A 19472-nucleotide genomic window follows, 5' to 3' on the forward strand; every position below is an offset into this window, starting at 1 on the left:
CTTAACAAACTTTAACAACAACTTTCATAAACAACAAACCTTAACCAACATACCAGATACAAAACACAACTCTTATTAAGAACAACAAAAATCATCAACAACATAGCATAAACTACATACAAAATACAACTTTTATTACTACCAACAACAACATATCAACTCATAAAATGTTTCAGAAACATACTTGTCCCAAATGGCATCCAAAAGAAAGAAGGATGAAACTGAAATGAGAGTTGCAAACTTGTCTTAAATTTGAATGGAGGTCATACTGGCTGTAATACAGTGAACTGACTTTATTTGAAATGTTGCGGATAGCAAGAGTCGCCACCGACTTTTATTTTATCCAAATATTCAGAAAGGCTAAAAGAACAGGAAAAAACTTTTTAAAGAAAACTGAGTTCGGGGGGTAGTTATGCAAAGGGAAGGTGTAAGGCACCCTTTGCATCCATGGTTTTCCATGGGCTCTTAATTGCTTTGCTCGTTTTGAAAGGAAATGTAGAACAAGTGAATACGGACTTTAGCTCGTAAATGAGCGTAGCCATTTTGAAGATTTATGAGAAAGAATATGAAAAAGTTTTAGCCAGAGCAAGGCAATTACGGGCAATTACCTTAGTATTTGAAAAAAAGAACGTTCTTTTAGCCTTTCAGGGTGAAAGGGTCTATCCATGCCATAAGAGGGCAGGAGGTCTTTCGTTTGGATGTTGAAGGGTCATCGAGAGTTCGTTCGCCATAAGACTGTCCCATGCCATAGAGAGGCAGGTAGTCTAAGGGAAGAACCAGAATAGCCTTTCGTAGGCAGCGAGAGGATACCTCAACCTTTTAATAGGCAACTTCCGAGGGTCGAGGTCATATTGGTGTATCGAAGGCAGCATCATTAGGGTCGTATGACCTTTGTATTTACCGAGGCAACATGGCTGAAGTATCCTCATATTCGAGGGACGTGGCTATTCTGCACTGTCTAGGAATTGAAACAATGCCTGTACATCGTCAGCATAGTCCGCTCAAAAGCATACTGTATGAGGTTTGTGGTATTGTTTTCGTCATCCTCCTTTAAAAGGCTTACAGCTTAGCAGGAGTTGAATATCACAAAATACATGCAAAGTAAAGACATAATTTAAAATGAGTGATAGCGAATTAATTTATTCAAGACAAACATATGCAATGCACTAATGATGATTATTAAAACAAATAATGTCTATCATAAGTCGAATGTTTAAACAAACAGAATAGAAATCAGCAAATGAAAAGGTAAAACTAATGATCTGAAAGTTCATCCTTCTAGCCATCCACAGCATTAGCAGTTACATTAGGAGTCTCAGGAGGATCAAACTCAATTTCCCCAGCATCGATCATGTCTTGGATTTTGTTCCTCAATGTCCAGCAGCTATTTGTATCATGACTAGGACTATCGGAGTGATATGCACACCTCACTTTGGGATTATAGCTACGAGCAGAAGTACTAGGACTCTTGGGGGGATCCTTTAGAGTGATTAACTCTAACTTCAACAGGTGTTGTAATGCTTGAGCCAATGACATATTGATCTTTGTGAACTGACGCCTAGGCGTGTCTTGCGTGTTTTGACGACTTTTTTGAGGTGCCGGTGTGGAGATCAGAACTGCCCCAACAGATTGGCCATGGTTATCATTTGAATCTGACCTCCCATTGAAAGGATTCTTTGCAACACCGGAGGATGTAGCAGCTTGAATCTTACCACTTCTGATGCCATTCTCGACACGTTCCCCAGTCAAGATAAGATCAGTAAACCCAGACGAGGAACTACCCAGCAAGTGACTATAGAACGGCCCAGTTAGCGTGCCTATGAACATGTCCACCAACTCCCTATCAGTCAAGGAAGGTTGGACTCTTCCAGCTAGATCTCTCCACTTTTGCGCATACTCCTTGAAACTTTCCTTAGGTCCCATAGACATGCTTTGTAGTTGCATGCGAGTTGGTGCGAGATCGGAATTATATTGGTATTGCTTATAGAAAGCAACAACCAAATCTTCCCAAGTACGGATGCTAGTACCCTCCAGTTGATAGTACCATTCGAGTTGAGTTCCAGATAAGCTTTCTTGAAAGAAATGGATCCAGAGCCTCTTATCAGTAGTGTGAGGCTGAATCTTCCTTACATAAGACCTCAAGTGCATCTTGGGACAGGAGACTCCATCATACTTAGCAAAGGCGGGGGTTTTTAATTTTGGAGGAATAACGACCCCAGGAATGAGTCCCAGCTCTTCAAAATCCAGTCCAGGTATTTTCTGAATTTCCATGGCTTTCATACGTTCCTCCAACTCCTTGTATTTGTCATCAGGATGTTTGTTCTCATGGTAATAATCTTCTTCTTCTTTGGAAGGCTTGTCAGAATCATGGTTACTTTTTGCATCAGTTTTGATACTAGCATCATCATCTTGCTCATCCTCGTCACTGTCTTCAGAGGCTTCGGCATCCCTGAGTTGCAAGATTGGTCTAAGCTTTTTCACCTGAGTCTTCTTACCCTTCTTCTTCTTCTTTTTAGTCAGCATGGCTTTCAGCTCTTCTTGCCCCTTGGACAAATTCAGAATCAAGGCTTGGAACTCATTGTTTTGAGCTTGGAGGTCTTTGACTGATTGCTCGAGATCCATTTGTGCTGAAATAAACAGCGATAGAAGATGAGAGACCTGTTATGGAAACCTGTTATGCGATGTCATGAATGCAATGCTTTCAAGGATCTATAGGAAATTTAGTTAGCACCATTGGAAAATGATTTGGTCGCATCTTTGCATGAAGAACTCTGAATTTTGTCTTTGAACGTCCTTCTTCTAGAAATCAAGCTCACCATATCGAGTGGGTCATCGCCTCTGATTCGGGATATTTCTGAATTTGAAAATGCATGGCTAGAGGAAAATAAATCCTCTTACCCCTTGATAGGCACTATGTCTTTGAATTGGAAGGTATGTGGCTAGAGGAAAATAAATCCTCTTGCCCCTTGATTAGGAAATCAATCCTTGATAGGAGTCCCCGAAATTGTGCGCCCTAAATCCCTAAGATCCTTGAAAGGGTTAGTTAAGTCATGTTATGCTTATGATGTCATGATGTCATGATGTTATGCGAATGCAGTTCATTAGGCATTGTGTGAGATAGTAAGGAAAAACAAGTCCTTTTAACAAAACCTGCAAGGAAACGAAGGTTAGTAGCAAACACAAACAAGTCACACAAGTCACACAATTTTTTGGCTTAAGGCTTGCATGGAGTCTGATCAGGTGTCCTTCCCAAGGGTATTTCTATGGATAAGGAGATTTCAGCAACGGGTTCTACAAGTTATCCAGAATTATCAGTCCTTCTAAAGCACCCTCGGACATGATACATTCGCATCATGCAATGATACTTTGAGAAAGGACCTATCTAAATTGTAGCATCGGGTAGCGACTAGTTCTCAACATTTGTCAAGAGTAGTCCCCCCACTACGTTCCTAAAGGCCAGGATGGGTTAATGGTAACTAAAGGTCCTTGAGCTCCAGCGCACCCGTAGACACATACATAGACCCCCCTCATTTGAGAAAGGTGTGCATATGCTATGGAGTCCTAACTCAAGCGTGAACTTCATATTGACTCATCTCCCACATATGTGAAAGAGGTCGCCATGACTATGCCACTCCTAATCTTAAGTGTTCTTGAATCCGGGTGTAGGATTCGTCCTTCAGTTAATTCCCAAAACGCCCCTGAAAAATAAAACAAACAAAGCAAGCAATAGAAAACATTTAAAGTGTTCCTAAACTTTTAAGGTAACCCCTCTTTTATAAGAAAATTCTCCCCAGCAGAGTCGCCAGTTCTGTAATACGGTGAACTGACTTTATTTGAAATGTTGCGGATAGCAAGAGTCGCCACCGACTTTTATTTTATCCAAATATTCAGAAAGGCTAAAAGAACAGGAAAAAAACCTTTTTAAAGAAAACTGAGTTCGGGGGGTAATTATGCAAAGGGAAGGTGTAAGGCACCCTTTGCATCCATGGTTTTCCATGGGCTCTTAATTGCTTTGCTCGTTTTGAAAGGAAATGTAGAAGAAGTGAATACAGACTTTAGCTCGTAAATGAGCGTAGCCATTTTGAAGATTTATGAGAAAGAATATGAAAAAGTTTTAGCCAGAGCAAGGCAATTAGGGGCAATTACCTTAGTATTTGAAAAAAAGAACGTTCTTTTAGCCTTTCAGGGTGAAAGGGTCTATCCATGCCATAAGAGGGCAGGAGGTCTTTCGTTTGGATGTTGAAGGGTCATCGAGAGTTCGTTCGCCATAAGACTGTCCCATGCCATAGAGAGGCAGGTAGTCTAAGGGAAGAACCAGAATAGCCTTTCGTAGGCAGCCAGAGGATACCTCAGCCTTTTAATAGGCAACTTCCGAGGGTCGAGGTCATATTGGTGTATCGAAGGCAGCATCATTAGGGTCGTATGACCTTTGTATTTACCGAGGCAACATGGCTGAAGTATCCTCATATTCGAGGGACGTGGCTATTCTGCAAAAAACACAAGGCAACAGGCAACAGAGAGGTTACCCCAAAAGTGTGCGTGTGTGCACCAATCACGTGATTTGATTCAGAAATTTATCTTATAATTAATTATTCTAGGTTAATTACAGTCTCGCACTCCCTAGAATTACTAACCATCGCAATTAATATTAACAATTAAAATAATAATGGGGAAAGGGAAAATGAAACCAGCGGGGGGAAAGGGAAAATGAAACCAGCGGGATAATAATGCTATAGGTCTAACACAAGTAATAATTAAGATCAGGGTTTAGAGTTACCGACTATTCGAAGCTTTGGCATTTGGCAAACCCTGAAAGGTGGGAAAAATAATAGTAGGGTGAGAGCATTATCGGTTCAGAGGCAAACATAACTAACCCTAATCAAAAATAAAAGGATAAAAGAAATTGAAATAAATAACTAGACACTTAGCTTTGAATTTGATCTGATATGGTTGACAGTCGGAGGTAGCCTCGAGGTTAACCCTGAAGAATGGCAAAGGCAGAGGCAGAAAATAGATGTGAGTGTATGCGGAGTTCATATTTAAAGGGTAAACCCTGAAATAAAAGGAAATAAAATAGACTTAAAAATTAAATTTAATACTTAGCTTCGGATCTTGATAGGCGCGTGGTCGGAGCAAACCCTGTTGCAAACCCTAAAAAATGACAAAGGAAAATATTTTCAGTGTAGGTACGATCAAAGCCAAAACTCGCAAACCCTAAGCAAGGCACAAGTTAACCCCGGTTAATAGAATAAATAAATCAATATAATTAAATCGGCAACAATAAAATTTTGATTAAATTACCTAAACCTAATAAAACATTTATATTTAATTAAATGATTAAACAATGAAGTTAATTTAAACTTTTAATTTATTTAAATCAAATAAATTTATTATTAATAATTAAAATAAACTAATTAATAACTTATGAAATAAAAGTTATAAATGTTTTGTATGTAACAAAAAAAAAGGATTAAGAGAAACTTTTGTTGAAAGAAATTTGTTAAACAATAAAAAGAATACAAAAAATAAAATAAACCAATTTATGTAATAAAATATAAAAGAAATTGGAACTTAGCGTGAATATTCAGGTGCTGCGCGTATGGGGAACCATGGTATGCTCTTCTTGCTTCAGACACGTCCGATCTTGGGTTAGTATCATCCAACGGTGCTAAGGCGAGGATGTATGGTACTCTTTTAAATATGAGGCGCATAGCGTCGCTCACTAACCGCTTCAGCTAACTGCTTCTGTTGATTATCACACGCGCCTCAAAAAAAATAAAAAAACAATTCGATCACATAAAAAGCTGCGCGCGAAATTTGAATGGACGAATGGCACGTTGACACGCCATCGTCTTCTCCAATTGATCCTGCGATTCATCTTTTACAGCGCTTATTCAAGTTAGTTGTAAAACCTCATACCTATTATACCTGTCAACCATAGGGACCCTGTATGTGCATGAAAAATAAATTCCAAGACCAGAACCTGACTCGTTTCAGCCACGCGATTTCAATGGTGCCTGAATCAAGACCTAATTCGCCCTAAATCGATTAGCCCTAATTTGGTACCTTACGAACCCTAACATGGCAGGTAGTCATACGCGCAAGAAATTATCAAATTAAATATCCAGAAACAAACTAAACATCATGGCAAACATATGTATGCAATCAAAACGCGATGAGAATGTATGAATCACTGTAAACGAGACCACAAGAAACTGGATGCAAACCGTGATATATGAAAGCAATTCTGAACGTGACAGACCTCGAAGGTAATCCAAAGAACTTCAGGGAATACCAGAGAAGCCAATTGGAATCCTCTCACGCCTTGAATGGCCCTGCAAATAGGAAAGTCGATTCTTGTTTTAACCTTGACTTTTGAGCTTGGAATAAGGTCTCTAATGCTGCCAAAAAAACCTCCATGCTTTGGACATGTTATGCTTATATAATAGGTGAATTTAGGTTAATCAAACCTTGCAAGATCTTTTTGAATCAAAATTTTGGAGATTTGATTGAAACATAATTTTTCAATCTTTCTAATTTTGACCAAATTGCTTTAATCACCAATCTTGCTTGCCATGATTTTGGGATGAGATTATATATTGTTTGATGATTGATTATAATTGGAATAAAGAGCTAGTAAGATCTCTTATTAATTTTTACTATTTTATATAATTATTTTATGATTTAAAATGATTAAAAACCACAAAATAATTAATAAATCAATAAAAATAAAACGCTCTTGTTTTTGGGGCGTGCATGGGCTTAATATGAAGGTATGATGAGAGGAATATAGGCCCATTTGGAGATTTTTGAAGTTTTGGACCATTTCTTTTTATATATGCCTTTAAAAATAGGTGAACTTGTGCACCTTGCCATTTCCTCATACTTCCATATTTTTTCAAGTTCTTGGACTTTTTAGAAACCTTGAAGAGTCTTCTAACCAGTGTTTTTGGTCTCATGTCAAAATAAGTTTCCATGCTCCTTGTGTGTTCTTTTGAATAAAATGACTTTTGGTTGACTTTTGAAAAGGACCTATAATGTTTTGGTCCATACCTCCCAAATGAAGCATTTTCAGACTTGGCATGTGAGAGACAAAGTTGTAGAGAATCAAATTCCCTTCAAAATAAGCTTTGGATGGAAACTTTCTGGTGTTCCATGTGAGAGTTATGGCTGGTCAAAGTTCAGTTGACTTTCTCCTATACAAACCCTAATTTAGAAACTTTTTGAACTGTTGATTTTTGATCTTTCCTTGATGAACCATGATCAATTCTTGATCAAATGGTGAATGATACTTCAATGGAAGGATGTTGACAAAAAATCAGGAGCTTTGACTGTACTTTGACCACAGTTGACTTTTAGGTCAATCTAGTCGACTGTTGACCTTCTGAACAATTGAGTGACCAATCCTTTGAGCTGAGACTTAAGACTTGTCATAGAGGTAATGTGAGACATCATAGACCATATGGAATGCCTTGGAGCTATTGATTCATTGATTTTCCTTCAGAATGACAAAACCCTAATTCTCTGATCTTTGCTTAGGAGAGTGTATCTTGGAGCTTTGTATCTTGATTTGACTTGTGAATAGGAGAAATAGTATGGGCAAATTTTGGGGTCTGACACTGGCGTTCCACATAATTTTGCAGTGGTCAATTTAGCTTCATCCTTGTTAATTTTTTTCATTCACCTTCCCTACCTACAAGTCAAAACCAAGAAAATATTCAAACAAGCTATTGAAAAGTAAACAATGATACAAAAATAACATAGTTTAGTTCTTAGCTTATGCATTCACTCATATTAAGTTAACTTCTAAAGAGATTTTGAAACATAAAATATTGTGAAGACGAACCTAAAAGGTAGTCATTTCCTAAAATTTTATGCCACAAAGGTAAACCTTTGAAGAAGACGAGTTTGCTGAATGAGTGTGGGGTTTCCATTTTGCATGCGTATGAAGAGAGATTATCGAAACGTTAATGATAATTAGGATTTATGGGAGAGACGAGTGAGAGAGATGTTAGGGATTTATTTTTAGAGTGATGACTGTTATCTACTTAAGCGAGAGATAATTTCGCTTATATATAAATATGTATCACCTTTCATAACGGTTGATAAAAAAATTGTGATGAAATAATAGCACCATACACTATAGTTGATTATGTGAATTGTGATTATATATGATGACAAGCCATTTTTGTAACGAAAAATAGAAAATTGATGGTACTAGGATTCGAACCCTTGCACTCCAGGTACATTTCCCCACAATTTTTAAATATGACCGTAGTGAATTTCTTTTAGTAAATACCAAAAAAAAGTGCCTAAAAATGGGTTATTACCACGGTTATCAGGGACCTTGTTGTAATGTGGTGTTACAAAATGTTTATTTTGTAGTTGTGTCACTATAATGGTGTGGATGCTGAAAGTTCCAAGTGTGTGAAGTTCAAGGGTGGTTTATGCACTAAAATCAAGTAGTTCATTGACTATTATGAGATTCAGCGTTTCCTTGTGATGGTCAACAAATGAAGAACTTATGACGAGGATAGTAGTGCCAGGTCTTCTCACTACAAGAGTGTGAGCGAGAAGAATAGTGGGAATCACAATCTTAGTAAGACGTACATGGCTCCAGTCATTTCTGCTCCCCTGAGATGTTTCAATTATGGAGGATTAGGTCATCATGAATTTAAGTGCAAGATCTCAATTCTGACATGTTTCAAGTTTGGAAATCTAGGACAACATACACTGAGTGCAAGAGTGCAGTTCTGTCTTGTTTCAATTTTGGAGTACCAGGTCACATCAGTTCTTAGTGGCATAAGCCAAAGAAAGTGCTAGATATCATGCAAGCTAGTGGGAAATTGTTTTCTATTAATGGTGTTAAGGTCTCGAGATCAGATAATTTGATTCAAGGTACGTGTATCATAAATGGTGTCTCTTTGTTTGCTATCATCGATATGGGTGTGATGCATTTGTTCTTATCACATGACTGTGTTATCAATTTGAATTTAGTAGTGTCTCTTATGAAAGGTAGTATGGTCATTGATACCCCGACCAATGGTTTTGTGACTGCTTTTTTGATTTGTTTTAATTGTCCCCTAACCATTTATGGTAAAGGTTTCAGAGTTGACTTGATTTGTTTACCCCTAAGTCAACTAGATGTTATTCTAGAAATGCACTATTTAGAGTTCAGCCATGTTTATATTAGTTATTTTGATAAGACCATTCTATTTCCCAAGTATGGAGAGAGTAAGGATTCGAGATTCATATTCGCCAATAAAATATAGATGTACTTGATACATGATGATCAAGTGCTCGTGATGTTCACCTCTTTAAGAGAGAAAAACAAAGTTGTGATTGTTGATATGCGTAATGTGTGTGAGTCCCTAATGTTTTTCTTTATGATATTAGTGATTTTCTCTGGAGCGTGAAGTGGAGTTTTCCATAGATTTAGTACTTGGTACTAGGCCTGTATCGATGTCACTGTATAGAATGTTTGTGTCATATTTGAGTGAGCTAAAGAAATAGTTAGAATATCTTTTGGAGGAAAGGTTTGTCAAACCTAGTGTATTGCCTAGGGGAGCGCCAATGTTGTTGGTTAAGAAGAAAGACGGGAGCATGAGGGTGTGTTTGGATTATCTCCACTTGAATAAGGTTACTATTAAGAGTAAGTATCCTCTTCCTAGAGTTGATGACATTATGAATTAATTAGTTGGAGCTTGTGTATTTATCAAGATTGAATTGAGATTAGGTTACCACCTGATTCAAGTGAAGTCAGAGGATATATCGAAGACTGCATTTAGAACTCGTTACATTCATTATGAATATTCGGTTATGCATTTTGGTGTGTCTAATTCGCTAGGAGTATTCATGGAATATATGCAAGTGCTATTGAAAACCCTGAAAGATAAGGAGTTGTATGCTATGTTTTCCAAGTGCGAAATCCCTCAAATGGAAGTTAGATTCCTTGTGTTAGTTCCATGGTTTTATGATTGGCATTAATTTTGCTAAAACATGGTTCTTAACTAATGTTGAGCAAGATGTTGAAACATCGTGACCAACTGTCATGACAGGTTCTACTGTTATGAGTTTTGACTGATGTTCTGCTAGATGTTATGACATCATATACCAAAACATCATAACAGTACAGACTGGTTTTTAATCCTTGAAGATTTAATTGAAAAAATATGAGATTATGGAAGATTCAGATACTCATACAAGCACAACCAATCAAGGAGTTTTTAGGACAAACACAAATTTGATTTGGTTTCCTAAAAAAAAGGATCCTTGAGACTTTTTTTAGGAAACTTATTTTTTATTAGATTTGATTTGTTTCTATTTTGTGTTAAGATCTTGTAGTTGATTGAAAAGGAGAAAATTGGATCTGTTTCAAGAGTCCAAGACCATTTTGCAAGAGTCTATAAATAGGGACTTGCTAGACCTAAAATAGAAAGCATTCACAAGAATAAAACCTTGGGTGCAATAAAGGTATAGGTTTTGAGAGGAAAAAGTTCTTTGTGTGTTCTTGTTTGTATACCACTCATGTATCTTCTGATACATTGAGGTAGACTGATTGTTCTCGCTCTTGAAGCTTTTAAGCAAGAGAGTTGAGTATTTTTCTTGAGGAGGGCTTTTAAGAAAGATTAAGTATTGTTTATTTGAAAGTGTAATATTTCTATCTGGTTCCTCTGGTCACAAGGTTTGTGACTGTTTTTATCTCTGAGGTGATTGGAAGTGAGATGGGATTTCTCATATCTAGATGTTGATTTCTAGGTAGAAGTTGTATGGGGTAGTGATTAGGTGATAAGTTGTAAACTATGATTGTTTAGGCTTTCAACTAATACGATTATAGTGGATTTCCTTCCTGGCTTGGTAGCCCCCAAATTAGGTTAGTTGCACTGAACTGGGTTAACAATTATTTGTGTTATTTATCATTTTGCAATTTATTACAGTTTTGATATATTTGTTCTATCAGTCAGGAGATAGCATAACATCTGTCTTGATATTGTGTTAGTGTTAGGACATCAATCTTGACATATGTATATAAGTGCCAGAATTTCAATTGGTATCAGAGAAGACAATCGGTTCTGTTTATTGGGTAAGCTCCAGGGAGAATATTTTCTACTACTATGGATAAAGAAGCAAGATACCACAACAAACAAACTCTTTTAGATGGTTCAAATTATGATTGGTTGAAAGTCTTAATGGTGGCTTTTATGAAATCCTCATAACAACGCATGAAGGCACATCCAGAGTGAAGATGTCTAGCCTTCAGCTTCTTACTTCAAAATTTGAAAATCTAAAGATAAATGATGATGAGACTATCCAGGAATATTATATGAAGGTTCTTAAAATAGAAAATGTATCTAGTGCCTTAGGAGAAAAGGTGTCAGAAGAAAAACTTGTAAGAAAAATTATTAGGTCTATTCCTAGGAAATTTGACATGAAGGTGACAATCATTGAAAAAGCTCATAACATAAACACTATGAGGATTGATGAACTTGTTGGCTCACTTCAAACTTTTGAATTGGCTATAAGTGACAAGTCTGAGAAAAAGAACAAGAGCATAGCTTTTGTGTCTAATGTTGAAGATGAAACATGTCAAACTGATTTGGATACTGAGGAAGGACTGACCAATACCATTATGTTACTTGGTAAGCAATTAAATAGAATTCTGAAGATAATGGATAAAAGAGGAAGACCAGATGTCAAGAACATCTCATCTGACATCAAGAATGATAATGATTCTCATAATAATATTATACCTGAAGAGAAGTCCAATCAAGGCAACGGAGTTTAATGTTATGAGTGTGAATGATTTGGTCATATTAGAGCAGAATGTCCAATTTATCTCAATAAATATAAAAAGAGCCTTACTGTATCTTGGTTTGTTGGGAAGATGAAGAAGAATCATGTGATGAAAATGATCTCTATAAAGAACTGGATGTGTCTTACAAGAATACTTATGAAAGGTATGAAGAAAGTCTCAAGACAGAAGAAGATCATAGAAATATCATTGTTGAATTGGAGAATGAAAAGAAGAAAAGAAAAGCATGCAGAAAAGTTCCTTCCTGCTGAAAAGAAAAGAATGATCAATATGTCAATCCACATGCTCCAACATATTAGCATACTGAATGAAACTCTAACAAATTTCAACTCTTCAGCTTGAAGATGTCATTATTGTGGTGAGTATGGCTACATTAGGCCTTTATATTATAAATTGTTTGGAGATCAAAAACCTTCAGCTCATTCTAAGGCTAGTCAAACTAGCAAAAAGAGAAGTGTCAAAGAATGATATGTCAACCTAATAGCTCATGCCTCCTTGAGAGATTCAAATAGAGAAGACTGGTACTTTGACAGTAGATGCTCTAGACACATGACATAGATTTATAAATTATTGGTGGATATTAGATATCACCCCATAAGTGCTTTCAGATTCGGTGATGGTTTTAAAGGAGAAATTAAGGGAGTAGGAAATTGATGTGTGTTTGTTCTCCAAATTTAGAAAATGTACTTCTTGTTAAGGGACTATCTTCTAATCTTATTAGCATTGGTCAGGTGTGTTATCAAGGGTTGTTGGTCAATTTCTCCAAATTAGAATGCATAGTAAAAAATGAGAGAGATGTTGTTCTTATGAAGGGCATAAGGTCTAAAAATAACTATTACTTGTGGAAATCTCAAATAACTACTTACATTTCCATATGTTCAACTACCAATGAGGATTAAGTAAAGCTATGGCACTAGAAACTGGGACACCTCTAGTTCAAAAGAATGAAGGAAATCAGATCTAAAGGACCCATTAGAGGAATGCCAAGACTCAAGATTAAAGAAATGAAAGTATGTAATGAGTGTGACTCAAAGAAGCAAACCATAATGTCACACCCAATGTTACAACATCAGACTATATCCAAAGTATTGGAACTTCTCCATATGGACAAAATGGGACCAATGCAGATAGAAGGCTTGGGTGGAAAAAGGCGTGTCTATGTGGTTACAGATGATTTTTCTGGTTTTACTTGGATAAGATTTATGAAAGAAAAGTCAGACACCCTTGAAGTCCTTGAAGATTTGCGTCTAAGTATTCAAGAAGAGAAAAATGGGATGATTATGAAAGTTAGAAGTTACCATGACAAAGAGTTTGAGGATGCAAAATTCTCGAATTTTGTGATTCTAAAGGTATTAGTTATGAATTCTCTTCTCATCAAGATGGATTTGTTGAGCAAAATACTAGAGCAATACAAGAATCAACTAGAATCATGCTTCATGCGAAGAAACTGCAACAAGAATTTTGGGCTGAAGCTAGGATTACGGCATGCTATATTAATAACAGGGTGACTTTGAGAGAAGGTACTTCAACCATTCTCTATGAGTTATGGAAAGGAAAGAAGCCTACAGTCAAACATTTTCATATCTTTGGAAACAAATTCTATATCTTGACTAACAAAGAAACCATAAGAAATGAAGGAATATTTCTGGGTTACTCTACATATGGCAGAGCTTATAGAGTGTTTCACTCTAGAAAGAGAGTTACAATAGAACTCATAAGTGCAGTACTTGATGTCTCAATTACTGAAGAAAATATGGATGTCACATATAATGTTGGAACATCTTGTAAGCAAACTAAAGGTGTATTAAGGGATGAAATCTATGAATTCACAAGCACTGAATCAGTAAGTTCTCAACCCAGCAAAGGTCACTCTACTGAAGAACAAATAGTACATTTCAAGAAATTGACTATAAGACACCCTAACAAAGGGAACATCATTGAATTCAATGAGCAAGTATCAAATGCTGATGGATGTTTTGGCTTAAGGAACAATATATGTTTTTGGATCAATGAGAAGCAAGTATGTGCTTCATGGTATAACTGTTGAAGTTGAATTTAGGGAAACAAGAAGAAGTTTATCTAAACTGATAAAACACAAGTTGAAGGATTTCAATGTCAAACATAATGTCTTGATATTACAGTGTGTTGATTTGAATATTATCATATATCTCATTCAACATGGCTGGAATAAGAATCTTGTTATCCAACTAATCAAGAATTTTGTTGAAGGGAAAGTGATTAGTCTGGAGCATATGGACTACAAGGAATTACTTACTATTATGTTTAAAACAAATCAAATTAATAACATAAGCACTAGGATTGGAACTTGCACTATTGAGGAGTTATAGCAATTACTGAAGGTGGAGAAAAACACAAGAAAGATGGGTTTGAATTGGGTTTTCAATAATTCCCTTTCTTTTAAAAACTCTCGCGCGGAAGCTTACGGGGTTGCTATTTATCAGAAGCTATAAGCTCTCGCTTATCAGAAGCTTATCATTTCTCAGAAGCAGTTTGCCTTCTTAGAAAGTTAAGACTTCTTTGAGCATCTGATAACTAGAAAACATTAAACATTAAATAAATAAATGAACACCAGATATATCCTGGTTCACTTGAGAGAATCTCAAGCTAATCCAGTCCACCCTTCCGAGGTGATTTTGCCTTAAACAAGGTCTTAATCCACTATAACCAATCAGATTACAATTTCACGGGCCAATAGCCGGTGACTAACGTTGCACAGACAACCCTATGACTAACAACCTTGCACATGCAACAGCCGGTCGGTGAATAAGAACTTACTAGTCTGAATCCATGAATAAGAATTTTATTATAATACATGTTACCAAAGAAAATATTATTACAAAAATCATTTTTATTATGATCCCATGATGCCGACACGAGTGTTCACTTTAGTTGTGGTTTGCGGTTTCGTGTGCGGTACGCAAACACGTGACAAAACTTTAAGCTTAAAAAAAACGTTAAAAACATGCTCTAATTCTAATTGTAAGACAGCAGTACAAGACACAGCAACTTGATCGTTAGTGTCTGTCCTTTTCTCCTTCTCTCCTAGTTTCAATTCTAGCTGCGCCTAACTTCAACATTTGTATATATAGGCTACTCTTCTTGATCTATATACCTTCAACATTTTCACATCTTCACTTGATATATGTCTCTTGAAAAGATGAGGAGGAACTGCAACTTAGAACTATGCCTTTTTCCTCAATATGTTTCCGATAGCAATCACAATCAAAACCATCACATGTAAGTGTTCATTTTTTTGATTTATTTTATTGTTTTGTTTTTTACATTTATAGGTCATGAATTAATTCTTTGTTAATATCTTTGTTAATTGAAGGGTTGAAGAAGAAGCAGATAATGATAAGAGTTCAATGCAAAATCAGCAACAGCCACTGACTATTTTCTATGATGGCAAGATGTGTGTTACTCATGTCACAGAATTTCAGGTAATTTTATGATTCTATATGATCTTATATAATAATAATATATATGTGACCAATAAAGCATATGTATTCTTGGAGAAACAATAATAATTAATGGGTTAATGTGAATGTTGTGCAGGCCAAATCAATCTTAATGATGGCAAATAAAAAAGTGGAAGAAATAGTAAACACACCAACAGGGTCAAAGGCACCAACACCAACAATAGTAGAATCCCCTCAGCAATCGTGTAGTCCTGGTCCTGGTCTTTCAATGAAAAGATCTTTGCAACGGTTTCTACAAAAGAGAAAAAATAGGATTCAACAAGCTTCTCCATACAATCATTAACAAATTAGAATAAATCTTTCAATTAAAATAAGATCTTTGCAATGGTTTTTTCAGGAGATGATTTCAGATCCTAAACTGATTGTGATTTTTTAATAGTGACGTAGTGAGCTAGGAGAGTTTAAGGCAGGAAAAAGTAGTTGATTCTGATGGGTTATCCCTTCTATTAGGACTAGCCAAAATGAATGGGGTTAGTAGCTCATGTGTGTATATGGTTTTGTTTTTATCCAACATAGAAGAATAGGGTTAAATAAGTGAAAAACAACAAAAGAAAAGAGAGAAGAGTGAAAAACACAGCAGCCACACCAATTCACGCAACCTGTTTTCAGCTCCAACTAGTCCAACAAAATTAGAGTTTTCTCACAACTCAACCGTTGGATCGTCCAGAAACTTTAGCACAGTGTTCATCACTCATAGAAGTACATTTTGAACAATGGAGATCGGATACAAAGCTTTCTAAGTCTGTCTGTCGAGCCCATTTGTGAGGTGTGAATTTTTTGGTGTTTTTGGGTTTGTTTGTCAGCATACTTTGGTTAGGTATACGAATTCGGATCTAGCCGTAAGCTTACATGATCGAAAATCCACATCTGGGTATATGGTGACTTTTGTCGGGGGAGTCGTGGCTTTGCATTCAAAGTTGCAAAAGTGTCTTGCACTCTTAACTATCGAAATCGAGTTTATAAATGTTGTAGAAGCGTCAAAAGAGTTGTTATAGCTGAGAAATTTTTCAATGGAACATGGTGTGAAACAAGAAAAGTATGTCTTGTTTTGTGATAATCAAAGTTTCATTCACTTATCAAAGAATTCCTCCTTTCACTCAAGGTCGAAACATATTGTTGTTTGTTATCATTGGATTTGTGATGCATTAGATTCCAAGTTAATGGATCTTGAGAAGATTCAAACTTATGATAATGGTTCAAATATGCCGATGAAGGTGTTTCCTAGGGGAAAGTTTGAGTTTTGTCTTTCAACTAATTGGTTGGGGGAGTTTGTTGGCTTATCCCTCCCATTTGGAGTGGCCCATATGAATGTGGGTTATTAGCTCATGCGTGTGTATGCATTTTTTATTATCAAACAAAGAGAAACAAGGTTAAGTATGTGAAAAACAGCAAAAGGAAAGAAGAGAGAAGAATGAAAAATACAACAACCACATCAATTCTTGCGGCTTGTTTTCAGCTGCGAATAGTCCCACGAAATCAGAGTTTTCTCATAACTCAACTGTTGGATCATCCTAAAATTTTGGCAGAGTGTTCGTTACTCATAGGAGTACATTCTGAATGGCGGAGATCAAATTTTGAGCTTTCTAAGTGTCATACCCTAATTTTTGACCCCCCTGAGATGACATATCTTCAGGATTTTTCATCAGGTCAAGACAAGTACCCAGAGCAGTCATTTCTCCATCTAGTACCTAATCAAGGATGCTCAAAGACAAGAAAGCTCAGGCAAAGGATCAATCAATACAAAGATTAGTCTCTAATACAATCATGGAGCTCAAAAACTTCACTTTTCTCATCTATGATTGATTAGACATCCAGTCATATGAGTACAGGTATACTCAGGTCACCAGACTAGGGTTTTGAGCCTATCAAGGACTAAACTCAGGGATCACATTTGGGAAACCCTAAGAAACCTCAGAGGGTCATTCAAAGACATCAATCATCTTCAAATAACTCATATTACAAGGTCTACTGGACATCACACTTCAATTCAAAGTTTACAGTCATTACTTTCACATGGTCGACAAATTAGGGTTTGACCTAATTCACCAAGATAGTTGACTTCTGATCAGGGCATGAATCCAAAACTCAAGACATGATTCAAGGATCTCTACTACCTCCATATAATCCATTTATATCATCCATTTGGGGAGAAGATCTTATTTCTACACAAAAGCCCAAAAATTCACTTTGTCAGGAAAAAGTCAACTGTGAAGGATCATCATTGACTTTTAAGGTTTTTGGTCAAAAAATGACTTTCAAAGATCAATATCATCAATATATGGATGTCAAAGTCATTTGGCCAAAGAAATTCAAAGAAATTCATCAAGGAGCGAAAAGTCGGGAATTAGGGTTTTTGAAGGCATGGTGAGATCTCAAAATTTCACCTACACAACTCAAAAAACTTCCAACATGAAAGTTGTAGATCTTGCCAAATAAAACAACATCTTACAAGGGAACTTTTTTCAAAAGATCAACCATTTATGAAGTTTTGGAGATTTTGAAGTTTAGGTCATAAACACTTAGAAATTTTTCTAAGTGTTTTAACCTAGTTTTCTTCCAACTTTGGCCTCATTTTTCACAAATTTCCCAAAGGATTCTGAAGAAGACATAAACTAATGATTTGAAGTAGATGTTTAGGGCTTTCCAAATTGTGTTCAACCTTCTCAAAATTCAATTTGAGCTAAGAGTTATGCTTGTTCAAAGTTGGCCTCATGAAGTAAAATTATAGGTCATGGACACTTTTGGACTTTGCAAATTTTGTGCAAATAACCTCTCTTATGGATGCTACACGACCCATAACACATCTGAAACCATGCCATGCATTCATTTTCACCATGCCATAAGAATTGAAGAAGATTCTAAAAACAAGAACATGTGATTATGTAATGATTACATTTGTGAATTTATGGCAAATTGATGAATCACCCAAGGAATCTTCTCACCAACCAATTAGAGCTCATTTCTGGCTCAGAATTGTCCCCTAAGATCAAGCAAAATCGAGGGCTAGGGGATTGATCAAATGGAATCAAAATTCTCATCATTGCATAAGAGATATTTGCAAAATTTCCTTCATGGCTAAGAAAGCAAATCAACTTCACTAAGGAAGCTCACTCCTCTGCAGCTATACTGATCCATTTGCCTATAAATACAGATGCATTCCTCATTCAAAAACACACCAAAGCAACCATATTACTTGCTTTCTCTTTCTCTCCTTTTGTTCATTGTTTTTCAAAGTTCTTTGGCAAGAAGAATCGATTTCTTCAAACCAAAGCTTATCTTTGGGAAGTGAGCATTCTAACATCTCAAGGGAGGTCATTTGAGGTGATCCAAGCACCTGGATCACTTCTGTAGGTGGAGGAACACCATTGTTGCTCTCACTTTGGAGCACTTGCAGTTGGAGGTCCATGGAGTGATTCAGAAGGTTTCAAGGCAAGCCAATCATCCAGACACACTCCTCAGGTCATAGTGGAGCTAACCAGATGGCTGCAGCTCATCTGTAACTCCAAATTCAACAACCTCCATGTTCACTTGAAGCTGAAATCGAGGGAGGTCCATAGAACAATTCAGAAGGATTCAGGCTACAATAAGCATCCAGTTAGCATCATTGAGTCTCAGGGAAGCTATTGAGATCATTCATTCAAGCCCAGGTGCTCTCAATCATCCTCACGACCTCCATTTTCAGAGGTAAGTTTCTGAACTTCACCTCTCTAATTTAAGTACTCTTTGTGAAATAGCTCGATTCTATCTTGTTCAGCATCATCAGAGGATTAAAAACCCTCTATCATCATCCATTTATCTTTCAGTATAGTCATTTAATTTGATTTTGAAAAATGAGTGAGTTCAGAATTTCAAATTCATGGAGCTTGAGGTTGAAGACGAAGATGGTGGTGGCGCGCAAAATTCAAATCTCAGGGCAGAGTTTATTTTATTTTGAGTGGTATGCGTTTTATTAATGACTAAACAACTTGCCCTAGTGGCCACACATGCGCCCTTAGTATCATCATGCCACAAGTCTGGGGTTCGAATCCCCCTCGCCCCAGACTTTTTGATTCTTTTATTTTTTTAGGATTTACAACTTGTTTTGAAATATGACCAAATGGAGGCAAGTCACTAACACTGAGCGCGCGTTGGCTCAGTGGTGTTGTTTTGGACTGGTAACC

General features: G+C 36.5%; 1 protein-coding gene across 1 annotated transcript; it reads left to right on the top strand.

The window, feature by feature from the left end:
• Positions 1 to 14962: 14962 nt before the first annotated feature.
• On the top strand, positions 14963 to 17762 carry LOC131641561 (protein TIFY 5A-like). The gene is made up of 3 exons (XM_058911866.1): positions 14963 to 15070; positions 15165 to 15273; positions 15389 to 17762. The coding sequence occupies exons 1-3, from the start codon at positions 14976 to 14978 to the stop codon at positions 15593 to 15595; spliced, it is 411 nt and encodes a 136-aa protein (XP_058767849.1). The 5' UTR covers positions 14963 to 14975; the 3' UTR covers positions 15596 to 17762.
• The last annotated feature ends 1710 nt before the right edge of the window (positions 17763 to 19472 follow it).

Source organism: Vicia villosa, unplaced genomic scaffold, assembly GCF_029867415.1.
Source record: "Vicia villosa cultivar HV-30 ecotype Madison, WI unplaced genomic scaffold, Vvil1.0 ctg.003848F_1_1, whole genome shotgun sequence".
NCBI lineage: Eukaryota > Viridiplantae > Streptophyta > Magnoliopsida > Fabales > Fabaceae > Vicia > Vicia villosa.

Excerpts from the sequence above, each read along its gene's own strand:
- LOC131641561 (XM_058911866.1), top strand. The coding sequence starts at position 14,976 with ATGTCTCTTGAAAAGATGAGGAGGAACTGCAACTTAGAACTATGCCTT. Across the intron at positions 15,071-15,164 it reads CACAATCAAAACCATCACAT|GGTTGAAGAAGAAGCAGATA; the intron begins GTAAGTGTTCAT and ends TGTTAATTGAAG. Across the intron at positions 15,274-15,388 it reads CTCATGTCACAGAATTTCAG|GCCAAATCAATCTTAATGAT; the intron begins GTAATTTTATGA and ends AATGTTGTGCAG.